This window comes from Prionailurus viverrinus, chromosome D4 (assembly GCF_022837055.1).
Source record: "Prionailurus viverrinus isolate Anna chromosome D4, UM_Priviv_1.0, whole genome shotgun sequence".
Lineage (NCBI taxonomy): Eukaryota > Metazoa > Chordata > Mammalia > Carnivora > Felidae > Prionailurus > Prionailurus viverrinus.
Genome location: NC_062573.1, coordinates 13655331 through 13669356, shown reverse-complemented (window position 1 = coordinate 13669356; position 14026 = coordinate 13655331). Strand labels below are relative to the sequence as shown.

The following is a 14026-nucleotide window of genomic DNA, read 5'->3' as shown; positions in this document are numbered from 1 at the left end:
CTGTGTGCCATCTTTGTTCCAACACTTCATGCACACCGCAGAACTGAGCTCAATCCCCACCGCAGCCCTAGAAAGTAGGTGCTGTTTTTCCCCTTTAAAGACGGGGGACTTGAGTCTCCAAGAGGTAAGGTGCCTTGCCCAGGGCCTCTCTGCTGGGACGCAGCGCTGCTGGGACAGGAGGCAGTGGCTGGTGGTCGAGAGCGCAGACTCAGGAGGCAGACTGCATCCCTGCTGGCCTTGGGCAAGTGACTTTCCCTCCCAGCGCCTTGGTTTCCTCATCAGTGAATGGAGAGAACAGGTCCTGGCTCAGAGCACGGTTGGGAGGGCGTGGGCATTACGCCTGGCAAAGCACTAGGGCAATGGTCTGGCACATGGTAAGAGCTGAATGTGTTGATAGCAGGTTGAACACAAGCGTCCCCTGCAAAATTCACGTGCGTCCGGAACCTCAGAACGTGACCTCATTTGCAGACGTGATTAGTTAAGGTGGGGTCGGGCCCTGCATCTAATGACTGGTGTCTTCATAAGAGACATGGGAGGGAGACTCAGACACACAGACACAGAGGGACCCGCAGGGAAGACGGCCGTGTGAAGCCAGGGAGAGGCAAGCAAGGATTCTTTTCTTGAACCTTCAGGAAGAACGCGGCCCCGCTGACAATCAGGTGTCAAGACTTCTAACTTCCAGACCTGTGAGAGATTACACTCCTGTTGTTTTAAGCCACCCAGTTGCGATACTTTGTTCACGGCAGCCTTAGGGAACTATTTAGGGTTCATGAAGCAATTTAAATGAGAGTATTAAAGAACCCAGGTCTGTTTGTCTCCAAAGCTCAGACTCTTGCCAGTGATACTACAGGTCCTCTCCTTGAAGATCTCTTTCCCAGCAGTCAGAGCTGCTGTCCTCACGTCCTCCCTGTTCTTGGCATAGAACATTCCATACTCACCCTAGGCCCCCTGCTACAGCTGGGCATGGCCCCTACAGACAGGGGGTTCCAAAAGCAAGACCCACGCTTGTGTGAGAATCTGGGAATTCTTCCCCGCACAGTAGCACCGACAAATGCTATGTCGTGTCCCTCTGTAAGAGCCACCCACTACCTCTCCTTTCACCAGGATCGGGAACAAGGATGTCTCCCTTCCTAAGCGAGTGTGTCTCCTTTGCTCCATCACTGACAGCTTGGCTACTGATGGCATTTCCTTTTTGCTTTGGCTGCCAGGGAGCTCAAAGCCACGTTCCAAGTTTAGCCACAGCAACCGTCTCGGGTTAGATTTCTGGGACAATTACCTTCCCTCTTGTTCACAAAGCTTCTCGGTCTTTTATGGTTTGGCTAGCGGTGGTGGTAAGAAGGCAGTCTGACTTCAGAGGCAGAGAACTGGGAACCGGAAGCCCTGAGCTTCCGGAACCCAAAGCTTCTTTTCTGCTTTGTGCATGACTTTCCCTCTCTGAAGCCCACTTTCCTCATCTGTAAACTGAAGATAACAGTCCCTGTTCTGTCTGCCAAGAGGTCAAGTGAGGCAGTGTGTGAAAGTGCTCTGTAAACTGCCCTGTATGCATGACGGGCTCCAGGTGTCTTTTTGGAGAAACCAAGCTGGTATAAAATGAAAAAATAACAGTGACTCGATAGGACTAGAGCCCTCCCCTGAAGGTTGCCCACAGCACCATCACGGCTCATCTGACCTTCCCAGCAGGTCTGCATCAGGGTTGTCGACCCTCCAGGCCCCCTGGGAAGGCTGGGGCACACAAAATCCTTGTCTCTTTTGGAGGGGACTGTTCATTCAGCCACACGGCCTCTCCTGGGGGAGGACGGAGGCCTAGATGTCGATCTCTCCGCCTGCCTCCGGGGATGTTTACCCTCTTGAGATTATTAACCAGAGCAAATAGAGAGAGCAAACTCTTCCAGAGCCCATCTGGACTTTGAGCTGCTTTTTAAAAATTAACCCTGGGCCACAGGATGCAAGGTCGGCAGTGGTCCGGGGGTGCTGACCCCTCTTCCGCCTCTGGCCATCAGGGTAGGAGGGTGGAGGCTCTGGGGCCCCTGCCCTCCTGGGGCCGCAGAGCCCAAGAGCGCACAGGAATTGGCCACCTCCGGAACCAGGGGGAGGACCTACCCACGTAGGAGGCCTCAGCGCCTCAGATGTGCCCCATGCAGCAGGAATGGAAGGTCATTTTCAGATGAGCACACTGGGGCTCAGGGAAGGAGTGGGACTTGTTCAAGGTCACCCAGCTTACGGCTGAGCTGGGGGCCACATGGGCCTGACTCTAGTGCCCAGGCTTTCCTCCATCACTTACTCATTTAGTCCTTCATTCACCAGGTCCGCACTCTGTGCCTGGCGCTGGGGGTATGATGCAGCATATGACAGACCTCCCTGTGCTCACTCCCCATGGGGGCGGGGGGGAGGGAGGAAAGGATGGGGAGACAGATGGTCCCTGCAGGGATCGGGGAGCAGCGGCCAGGGGAGGGGAGTCTAACCCAGAGAGGGGTTCGCCAGACAAAAGCGCGCAGGGGCCCAAGGAGGGAAGAGGGTGTTCCAGAAAGAGGGACGACGACAGCCAGAGAGGAGGCCAATGGAGAGAAACAGAGATGCGTCTGGAAAGCAAAACACAACCAGCCAACCCACAACCATCAAACCCACGGGGCTGGAGCTTGGGGGGAGAGACAAGTGGGGAGAGCGAGGCCGGGGAGGGGGCCGAGGCCCAGCAGGCAGGACTGTGACGCCTGGCCGAGGGGTCTGCTTGTCAGTCTGGAGCGTGTGGGGAGTGCCGGCAGGTTTTCAGAAGGGAATGGCCGGTCAGATTTGGAATCGGGGGAGGCCCAGAAAGCAACTCCCTGCAAGCTTTTGCAGGAAGAAGGAAGGACCCGGTGACTGGACCAACAGGGACATCAGAGACACCGGCTGGGACTCAGACCAGAGGGCGTGGTCAAGGTTTGGGCCTTCTTCTGCTAACGGGGGAAGGGGATGGCAGGGTGACCTTCCTTCCCCCCGAGGAGGTACCCAGCCCCAGACCTTTTCCCAGATACCTGACTCTATCCAGTTCCCTTGGACTCAGAGTGCAACCTGTCCATTCATGGTGAAGTTGGAGGTGGGCAGCACCCGGGACCCCAGAACCTGCCATCGGGAGAAGGGATGTTCTCACTGCTCACCCATTTCTAGGCTTTGTTATTTCCTCCCCTCCAAAGAGCTGGGCCACCTACAGACGAGTCCCAGCCCTTGTGACTTGCTTGGGGGACCGTGGGGCAGTCCTTTCCTTCCTCGGCCCCACCTTCCTCATCTAGACCTGCAAATGGAGATGATACCTCGCTTGACACAGCTGAAATAAGAGCTCAGTGAGGGACATTTGTGAAAGTCCTTCCTGCTCCCCAAGTGTACGCACTGGAGGGACCCGTGTCATCACAGGCACTTAGCACAGCGTTAGTGAATTACGTGGCAGGAATTACACTGCTGGAAGGCACGAGTGCCCCGTGTCCACTAGAGGGCAGCAGAGAACTTCCGGAAAGACCACCCTGGTGTGCTCCATACAGACCAGGAGCCAGAGGCCTAGAGCAAAGGCCCACAGAAGTTGCAGAACTAGCTCCAGAACCCGCCTGCCTTGCCCCAAGGCCGCTTAACCCCCCCCCCCACCCCCCGGGGAGTGTAAAGCATTCAGCTTCTACCTTGCCCATCCCAGCCTAGCTATAGAGCTGGATGCTTAGGTGGGGCCCTTTTAGAAACCGGTTCCTGAAAGATTCTCCCAGTGAACCAGCCTGGGTACCACTGCTCTAGACCATAAAGGCTGATTACATTCCTATGGAGGTAGCAGGCCCCATGCTGAGCACCTCACGAGCACATCTTAACGAATCCTATTCAGGTTCCATCATTTTACGACAATGGTTGCTGTTTTACAGATAGGGAAACTGAGGCTAAGAGCTCAAGTAAACAGGTGTCAAAGGTCACCCGGCCAACGAGTAGCGAGTCAAACGCAGGTCTGTCTCCCTGACACCCACATCACTCTCAGGGCCTCCCAGACCCTGTCCCCTGATAAATAGGACCTTGGGCCATGCTCTTTCAGACCCTTGGAGCAGAGGGGTGGGTCATCTCCCTTCACTGGACTCCCCACTGCAGGAGTCAGGCCCACGCGAGCCTGCTTCTCCCTTCTCCAGCCAAGAGCATGCTCCGTGCCTGCCACACCAAGACCTGACCTGTCTCCTCCTCCCTGGGGCCTAGCAGTACGCTGGCCACTAAGCAGGTGCTCAGTGAACATATGCCGAGGGACTCACTTAAAACTGTGAAGGAGAATGTACGTCAGACCCCAGGAAGGACCACCCAAGTAGAAGGCAGCTGAGGGAGCCTGGAAAATGGGAATCACTACTCCAAGTCCTTAAATAATGGTCAATGAGTGACTGGGAGACACCGTCCAAAAAGCAAAGAGCCTTTGCTCTGTGGTGGCTTTTCCTTGTGTCCCCGATTTTGAATTAGTCTGTGTATCATGGCCGGGAGGACTCCCAAGCTTCGTTTAGCAGAGTGGTGGTCAAGCAGGTGAACTGTGCTCCCAGACAGACCTGGGTTTCGGTCACGGCTGTGCCCCCTTCCTCCCTGCTCGGTCCTAAGTGACTTCACCTTTCTGGACCTGAGTTTTTCCCTCCGTTAAATGGGGTTGATCAGAGCTCACGGGGTGTGGGAGATTAAATAATAGGGGACACGTGGTGTTCTCACTCCATGAAGAGAGCGGAGGGAAGGGAGCCCTCGGATGTTGTCAGCCTAGCTTCCCGTTTGTGGAGGAGGCGGGCTTAGCCTGGAGAAGTGGCTCGCAAAGTGAGACACTTTGGAGCTGAGTGTCCTTGAGGTCCAGGGGACAGTTTGTGGCCCACTGTCTGCCCACTGAAGAAGGGGTTTTCCCAAAGGAGTGAACTTCCAAGGACCTGCCCGTGTCCAGGAAGAGGACACAGGCATTTTCCTGCTCTTTGGAGGCTGGTCTTATCTGTCCATTAAAGCAGGACCTCCAGGGACCTGCCCTGACTCCCGGCTGACTGAGCTGATGTCACCCAATGTCCTCAGATGGACTAAAATAGCTCTCTTCCGAAACCTCGAGGCAAGCTGAACCCTGGAAAGTCCCTCTCGCCCTTACTCAATGAAGACGAATGAATCTCTCTTAATTCCCCCCGGGGGGGGCAACAAGGACTCCTCCCCGGCTCTGGCACTGGGCAACGGTCCTGAATGGCCACCCTCTCCCTTCAAGAACCCACGTGAGAAGAATCGGTCACCTTGTAAGAAGGTGGCAGGAGAACGAATATCAACAAGTTCACGAGTCTGAAATAACCAGAGAGCAGATATTGACACAATTCCTCTCCTGCAAGTACAGGAACGTTGCATGTTTGTGCCGAGAGCACCCACTATTAATAATAACGGTAATAATCGTTAGCATTTACATAGCACTGACCATGTGCCGAGCTCTGTCCCAGTTTATATGGATTCGTTTAGTCCTCGTATCATTTCCTCTATGAGCACTCATTAACTTCTCACTGGATAAATCAATCTTATCCCCACTTTACAGAGGAGGAGACTGAGGTCCAGAGAGGTCACCCACCTTGCCCAGGCTCTCACAGCTGCGAGTTGGGCAGACTGGAGTGGAGAGAGGGGGTGGGTTTGCCCCATGTTCAGGAGCCTGGAGACCGCCCGGACCTCCACCCTGGCCACCGGTAAAGCAGGCCCGGCCTTGAAGCAGGACCTAGTAAAGGTGACCAGTGAGAGACCGTGTGATCAGAGCCCCGGGCTGAATGAAGGCTCCCGAGGACAACACTGCTGGCCAACCTGTAAAGGTCCTCCTTGCTGGCCCGCCAGTGCAGATGCCAGCGATGGCCAGGGCGGGGCTCATGTGGCTCACACAGTAGGTCTGCTGCACAGCAGGCTTGCAAACCCTGTCTCCTGACTCCTGTCCTGGTCTTGAGCCAGCTCGTGGCCTGTCTACAACTCCCAGTGGCTGCCACTCTTCGTCTCATAGCCAGACCGCCCCCGCCTGCACAGCCCTGCCCCACCATTAAAACAAAAGAAGAGCAATCTTTCGAAGCTCAACAAGGAGAGGACGATGGAAAAAGTCACCTACGGGAAGACAAAATATCCCTCCTCACAGGGGCCAAAATCAACCTGCTGTTACAAAACTGCATGGGGAAAATGTGTCATTAGACAAAGGGAAGAAAGACCCTGAGACAAGGCAGGACGCATCTGGGAGGTGATGGGAGGCTGGTGTGGGCAAAGCAGACAGAGACAGGAGTGAGAAGCCGTTCACACTCTCTCAGGCCTTCTGCACCTTTCGGGGTCTATCTTGGGGTGGATCGCCCAGAGGAGATCTCATGGCCTTTGAAACACAAGGACCCACAGACATGTTCTTCCTAAAGCCTGTCCTCCAGTGATGCCTCCAGCCATGCTCCTGTTCCCACACTGGCTGACAGGTGGGGTCCCCAAGGACCTGGAGAATTCAATCAGGGCTCCAGACATCTAGATTGATCTCTAGGTTTGCCAGCTCTGCTGAACATCTCCACCCCAAGCCGATGAGTCCAGAGAATCCCTCCCAATTTCTACACAAAGTTTTAAAATTTCCAAGGGGTCATTTAAGGATTTGGGATTCTGGAAAATTCCTACAGTGCTTCAGGGTTTCCAAGAGCTTCTCTCAATTCTGATGTACCAGAGACCTTCTAAGCTTCTGGACAATGACTACCCTATTTCATGGAGCCAGAGAACCGCCCCCAAATTCTAGCATCCTGAGGAAGGCCTATAGCTTTCGGGGTTCCAGAGTTGCCCTCTGGAGTCCTCAAGCTCTCAGTAAGGACCCCTGGACGTGAAGTGTCTGGACACATCACTGGGGTCCTCTGAAATTCCTCCCGGGTTTCGGGATTCTGGACAAGTGGTAGTTCTAGAGTGAGGATATTGACCGGGAGACGGATACGTGGCCTATTCGATGGGGTGCTGGACACTGGTCCCCTTGAGTCTATTTCTGGGAAAGTGAAGTGCGGGGGTTGCTGGACTAGGAAACTGGAAAACTGCGGCTGGCTCCAGCAGGAGGAGGAATCATGCAAACATGAATGAACCAGCAACAGCCAGGGTCCCCCTGGGTGGTCCCTGTCCACCCTCCCAAGGCAGCTGAGGAAGGTTCTCATGCTCAGTGCCAGGGGCCTTCCCTGCCTGGGGCTGAAGGCCTCCCAGCAAGCAGGCCCCGATGATACAGTGAGTGAGATAAGGGCTCTGGGGAGGGGAGGAACCCCGGGCTCAAACCTGCCGAGCCACCCGGGGCCGAGGTGGCACCAAAATTACCTAGAGAAAAGTGACTTCATGGCATTAACCAGGTTCACCTTCCCGCCCCCCTTCAGGTCTCTGCATGAATGTTCCCTGCACGAGCCCCTTCCTGATCCCCCTTTTTAGAACGGCACCCAGTCTGGTAGAGGGCCCTCCCGGCTATATTGTGCTCCATGGTACTGATCACCGAGTTCCCACGCATTTTTGCCCATTTTCTTGTTTCCTGTGTTTTATGAAGGTAAGGATTCTCATGCTTTGTTCCAGGCTGGCCCAAAGTGGGTTCTTGGTAGGTATTTGTTGAACGGATTTTTTTCCAAACCCAGGGTGTCCATCTCATCAAATGACCATAGTGACTGAAAGTTGCTTTCGGCTAAGTGCTCTGCAACAGGCAAAGCCTTGTGCTGTTACTCTTGCCATCTCTCAGGGGACTTAATCCCCAGGACCGTCCAGTGAGGAGGTCCTATTATCGGGTTCATTCTGCTGATAAGACAACTCGGGCTCAGGGCAGTGAAGTCATTTGCCCAGGATTACTCGTGGTTAAGTGAGGAGGCGAGATTTGAACGTGTGTGGTGCTATGCGTGAACCTAACCACGGCCCCCCCTGAGGAGCCCGGGGGGTCTGTGGCATCTGGTTATTACCCCCCGTCCTGGACTCTGCCTCCGTGAATGCTGGCCTTCCACTAAGTCTCCACTGTGGAACACCCCTAATGCCCAGTCACACGTCCTGCCTTTCATCTGGCCCCTGTGAGCTTCCTGGGCAAAGCCAGCTTATCCCTTGTCAGTCCTGTTCACCACCTTGATTTGCCTTGAGGCCAGTAGTGCTGAATGAATGAATGAATGAACGAACAAACAAAGGAAGGAATGAGCCCTGTGGGTCTCAGTTTCCCTAACTATAAAATGGATTTCCCCCTAACTGGAGCCCCTTTGCATCCAACTGAGTATTTATGCCAGGAATCCTGATACCCTTCACCTCCTAACCTGCACTTGAACTCAACAGACAAGGAGCTTCACGCCCCATCTAACTGGCTGAACACCAGAAAGCGATCCAAGGAGGGTTCAGGGTCTGCCCAAGGTCTCAGCAAGTCTGTGGCATCAGAACTCAGACCTCAGGATCCCTCCAGCACCGGCACATACACAGCCGAGTGAGCCTGAACCAGTGTCCCTCAGGCCTCCTTCGTGGAGACACTCACCATCCGATTTCCCCACATCTGCCCAGCAGCATGTAGTAGCGGCTCAATTAAAACTTGTATATGAAGGGGATGGGAACCTGGAATATTCCTGATCAGAGGGGGCACGCCCCTCTGCCACGAGTCCTTGCCTCCTCCTCAGATTCCCTTGAGAACCCCTCCTCTCTGTGACCCCCCACGCGGAAGTGCCCGGCCACCTGGAGACATGACCGACCAGTCTTGGCGCGGACACCTCTCTTTATTCGTCTATTTCACCACCTGCAGCCTGGTTTCTCCAAGATCCAGTCACATTTCTCACAGTCTGGGGTGGCACCCTCCCCTTGCTCCCCCAAACTGCCCCACAGCCCTGAGGAACTCTCCCCTGCCCAGCTCAGTCGCAGAGGGAAGCGGCAGCCGTTGTTCCCATTTCACAGATGGGGAGGTTGAAACCCAGGAGCGCAGAGCCCAGACCAGGGTCACACGGGGGTCTCTGGGGTGTGTTCTGCCCTCAGCAGGGAGGGAGGACTCGGCTGGGGCTCCGTGTACCCTCGCTGGGGGGTGGCTGGCTCCGGCCGCGTTGCAGGGAGCTGCCAATCTGGTCTCTGAGGGCCTCCAGTCTCCGGGCCAGGTTTGGAACTGCAGCCCCGCCTAAGGAGCACAGTGAGACCCGAGGCCTGTGCTCCCCCGGGCCTGCCCCACCCAGACCCCTCAGTGCCCTAACACCCTTTGAGGAAGCCTCAGGCGGTCCCCCTCCCCCTCAACCAACACCACGGGCTCCTGCACGCGTGTGGACGACCAGGTGGCCCTAGGAAGAGAACTCCAGTTTGGAAACTGCAAGGATCTTAAGGATCACCTCGCAGTACACACCCTGTTCCAGAAGGGGGGAGACTGAGGTCTGGACAGGGGGAGTTCTGGCCCGAGACCACCAAAAACGCTAGGGGCCCCGCCCTGTCTCTCTCCTTCACCTCTCAGCACCGGTGACGCATCTGGAGGCCCCATGGGCAGGGGCGGCGCAGAGGGCACCACCTCCTCTCGCATCAACATCTCCGCCAGGACTCGGGTCCTAGTCCAGTCGCTAAGACTCCTAGCCCGGGGTGGGTTGGGCGGTGGGAGGTGAGCCTTCGACTCCCCAGGCGAGCCTCCTCCTCCCCCATCCCAGTGCCCAAGGGCTGGGCCTACCTCTCTCTCGGGAACTCGGCAGAGTCAGGATTGCATGGGGGTGCCCAGGGTGGGGGCTGGGCAGACAGAGCCAGGCCACCCGGGGTCTTAGGGCCAAACACCTGCAGGAAAGACCAGAGCCCGCACTGGGCGACCCTGCCTCTATGTGCTCCACCTTCCTGGTGCCATCATGGCGCCACCATCCCTGCCACACATGCCCCACGGGACACCAAGAATGTCAGGTGGGCACCAAAGTGCAGGGTCTTGGTCACTTTCTCTGCGGGCAGTGGGCAGGCCTTGTAATGTCCTCTCTGGGGATGAGGAACTCCCTGCGGGCAGGAACCATGTCTGTTCGAATCCCATGTCATGTCTGAATCTTTGTGCCCAGAACAGAGGCTGGCGTGAAGCTAGGAGCTTAGGGGACAGGTACTGAATGAGTGAACGCGTGAGTAAGCGAACACGGAAATGAGTAACATGCGAGTGAATGAATAAGCGAGCGGGACAGTGAGTTCCTGTAAGAAGGCAGGATGGGGGCGGGGGGGGGGGCAGGCAAAGCAAACAGACTTTCTGAACCCTGGGTGGGAGCCCAAAGCCAGCCCCTCACCCAAACGATCCAGCCGGGGACCCTGGAGCTCTGGAGCCTCCCAGGCCACGGACCCCCCGGATCACAGTCTCCAGCTCTCCCAGCCTTCCCTCCCCCGCCTTGGCCTTTCCTACCTGCGGCAGCTGGAGCCCCCTGTGTGGGCAGGCCCAGTGGGCCAACGGTGCTCGGCACAAGGGGCACAGGTGACAGCAGGGGCAGGAGCAGAGGGGCGGCAGGGCCTGCAACAGGGCACGTCAGAGGCTTTGTGACATTCTTGCTCCTCACCCCACCGGGCCGGCCAGAGACTCACGTGGCAGGGGCGAGCTGGTGCCATCACACAGGGACACGGTGGGGCTGGGCCGGGGTTTGGCAGGTGAAGGGAGCAGGCACAGAGGAGGCGCCTGGAAAGGACAGTGGGGTCTATGCCTGCGGTCTGAAAACCAACCACGAGGCTGGTCCCCGAGTCCCCCTTTTAGCCAACCCTCAGCCGTGCCAGGCACCGTTCTCAGTGCTTTACGTATGAACTCGTTCAATCCAAACTTTAAGACAACCCTACCAAGTAGGACCTATATCAGCCCCATTTCATAGAAGAGGAAGAAGGCCAGGCAGGGAGAAGTAAAACAAGTCACCCAAGGTCTCACAGCTGGTAAGCGGCAGAGCCGGACTCTGAACCCAGGTGGTCCGGACCCAGAGGGCAGACTCTTGACCGCTTCACGGAGCCACCTCCTCCCACCTGCCCTGTGTCCCGAGGCCTGCCTCCAGGCTGGCAGCCGCGCTCACCGCTCCAGCTCGTGCACCTGCTGGGCCAGGACCCGCTGCTCATCCCGGGCCTGGTCCCGGCTACTCTGCAGCTGGCTCTTTTCTTTCCTGGGAAGAGCAGGCCCCAGGAAGGTGACAGGAGGCAGAGATACCAGTAGGGGGACGGGTCAGCCCTTCTCTTTGCAGTGGAGTACAAGCCCCAGGAGACAAGCGGGGACAGAGGGTAGCCAAGGACCCGGGGAGGGGGGCAGCTTGGCGGAAGCAGCATAGAAGTGAGGGGCGGGGCACAGAGTCCCCCTGGCTGAGGGGGAGCCTACCGGAGCCTCTCATTCTCCAGCATGAACTCCTGCAGCATCCCATAGAGGTTCCGCTGGGCCCAGGCCACCCGGGCCCCACTGAGCCCTGAGGCTGTCGGGGGGGAAGGGCACGGTGGCTGGATCCATGGGAGCCCCAGCCACACCCCACCCCTGCCCCTGGGGAGCTCATACCCTTGGGGTGTACTTGGCCCAGTTGGGACCGCAGGCAGCGGTTCTCCTCCTGGAGCTGCCGTATCTCCATCTCCAAACGCTGGGGTTGCTTTGCCATAGGTGACTGCCCAGAAAGAGGCCCAGAGCTGCTGTTTACGGCTGTACAAGTTGTGCACTGTACAAGCGCTTCCGGGGGCGGTGAGCAGAGCCTGAGATCTAGCCCATGCTTCACGTGCCAGCCTTGCACCTGGAGGAGGCACCCTGCCCTAATGGTGTCAAAGTACCAGGAAGCCTTAGCCGTGTGCCTGGAGGGCCTGCTCTGAGCTGCAGCCTTCTCCAAATCCAACCTTAAACTCAGTTCTGTCCAGGCCTTGGCCCAGATTCTGACCCCAAACAAGACACTACGTCAGACCCCAAGTCAACTCAGACTTAATCACGGTACCAACTGGGATCCTGGCTATACCCTGAATCATATTCCAAATCAGACCACACCCCTAGACATGCCCTAATCCTGACCATGACCCCTGACCCCACCCCACCTAATCACGACCCCATCATCAGGACTCTCACTCTAATCCCAACTGTGACTCATCCCAGACTTCCCACGACACCGACTCACGCTCCTGTTACTGCCTGATCCCCAACCATCTCCCCGACCCACACTTCTGCCCGGTCTCCCTCCATTCACCTTGGGGGCCTGTGGCCGAGTGGTGACCCGCTGAGCTCGGCTTGCATATCGCAGGGTGCTCAGAGTCTCGGGAAGGCACTGGACTGAAGGGGACACGCAGGCCACCTGGGGAGGGCTGCCGCTGAGCGTTCCTTCCTCTCTGGGACCCTCTCCCTCAGGAACCATCCCTCCCTGCCAGCCCTTCTCGGATACCATGAGGGTGACCCCGTGTCCCCCCAGTGAGTCCGCCAGCAGCTTGGTGAGCTTGCTGTCCCGGAAGGGGATGTGGCTCTGCTTCCGCTGTGGGTCCAGTAACAGGGAGATGCAGTGACCTGGGCGGGGACAACAAGGCTAGCAAGGTTACACCCGTTGCCCAAGGCCACCCAGCTGCTTCACACAGAGCTGGCATCTCCGCCCAGGACTGTGTGACTTGAAAATCTCTCCTTCCCAAGATCTTGTCACTCAGACTGGCCTCTGCTACCAGACTGGGGCTCCTGAGGGCACAGATGACCCTGTCCGCCCCTGATCCCCAGTGCCACCAAAGAACCTGACCAGCAGGCCTGGCACTCGGCAGGGGCTCAGGAAATATCTGACAAGTGGGCTGAATGAAGAAGAGTTCCTGAAAATCTCCCCACACATGCCACAGAGGAAGGCTGGCGTCCCAGCCCTGAAGGCTCCCAAGGCCCCGTGACCTGGGGCAGGGGTGGGAAGGTCAGTTCCCTTCCCCTCACTGGGCCTCAGTCTTCCCAACTGCACATGGGACAGGCTGACTGTCTGAGGGCTCATACTCTGCACCTGAGTGTTTCTACCTCCCCAGTTAAAATGTGCCTTTACAGACCCTCAGGGTTTACAGACTCATGAATAAAGTGCTAAGAGGGAAGGCTCCAGTCAATAGCAAGCTGAGGCCAGGAGGAGGCGTGTGGCTCCTGGGTCACAGCTCCTGACTCTCCCGTCCTACGCCTCCCCTGGCTTCCCCCACTGTGGACGGTTCTGGGTCCGGCTCAGAGGAGGGACTCAGGAAGTCAGTCCAGCTGGCCCCAGGCCTCACCCAGGGCCAGCAGGCTGCGATTGATGCTGTTTGCCTCAAGCATCAGCTCCCCACGGGATCCCGTGGCCGCCACCTTCTCACTGCCGGCCAGGTCTACAAAGCACAGCTTCCCACCAACGGGGGGCTCCCCAGGGTCCACTGGAGGCATCTGTGGGGTAGGAGGATCAGGGTCGATGGGGACTTGGGAGGGGCTGTCCCCATCAGAGTCACAAAGCCAAGGGTTTCCACTATTATCTCCTGCACACGCCCCGGTTGGTTTATACACCCGGCGGCAGACCCTTGCCGGGTGGTCCTGGGCCAGCTCCTTCCCCCAGTGGGGACACTCACGGTTTGGCGGCTGATGTAGAGCGTGAGCAGGGCATGGCTTCGGCTGGAGGCCTGGTTCAGGCTGTGAGCTGAGCTCCGTCGACGGCTAAGACCTAGAGGGGGAAAACAGCAGGAGCTGCACCTGGTAGGAGGAGCAGGTGGTCACCAATAAAGAAAAAGCAGCGAGGGCATCCTGGGAGAGGGACCAGCCCATGCAAAGGCACAGAGGCCTGCCTCCAGCACGGACAGGTGAAAGAAAGATGGAGAGAACTGAGGGGAAGAACGTCCATCAGGTTCACGTTTTATAAACATCTCTTCTGTTGCTGTGTGGAGGGAGGGAGAGAGACTCTGGCAGAAAGATCGGCTACCAGGCATGGTACAACTCTGGGGCCAGAACCCAGAGTCCCGGTGTCCCCGCAGCCTGCCACAGGGTAGGTGCTCAATAAATATTTGATGAATAAATGAACGAGGCTGGAACAGAAGGGCACCACAGGCTAGCCTAAGAGGTATGACCTTTACCTTCAACAAGCTGGAAGGGTCTGGAGGTCCGAAGGGGCAGAGGGATGTGGTTTGCTGTGTGGAGGGGAAGAGATTGGAAGGGGAGAGCCTTGAGGTG

At 57.2% G+C, this 14026-nt stretch overlaps 1 protein-coding gene across 9 annotated transcripts in view; it reads right to left on the bottom strand.

Annotated features, from left to right (window-relative positions):
• The window catches only part of LOC125150732 (kinesin-like protein KIF12), a 41069-nt gene that overhangs the window by 14617 nt on the left and 12426 nt on the right, over window positions 1–14026 (bottom strand). For 6 of the 9 annotated variants that reach the window (XM_047831003.1, XM_047831004.1, XM_047831007.1 and 3 more), the window contains 11 exons: window positions 13930–13983; window positions 13432–13523; window positions 13105–13252; window positions 12270–12388; window positions 12078–12182; window positions 11411–11513; window positions 11240–11330; window positions 10944–11030; window positions 10474–10564; window positions 10298–10402; window positions 9602–9702 (listed from right to left, as the gene is read on the bottom strand). In XM_047831003.1, the coding sequence (XP_047686959.1) occupies window positions 9602–9702; window positions 10298–10402; window positions 10474–10564; window positions 10944–11030; window positions 11240–11330; window positions 11411–11513; window positions 12078–12182; window positions 12270–12388; window positions 13105–13252; window positions 13432–13523; window positions 13930–13983 (1096 nt within the window). The remainder of the gene's footprint in view (window positions 1–9601; window positions 9703–10297; window positions 10403–10473; window positions 10565–10943; window positions 11031–11239; window positions 11331–11410; window positions 11514–12077; window positions 12183–12269; window positions 12389–13104; window positions 13253–13431; window positions 13524–13929; window positions 13984–14026) is intronic. The other 3 variants (XM_047831005.1, XM_047831012.1, XM_047831006.1) reach the window with 2 other exon arrangements.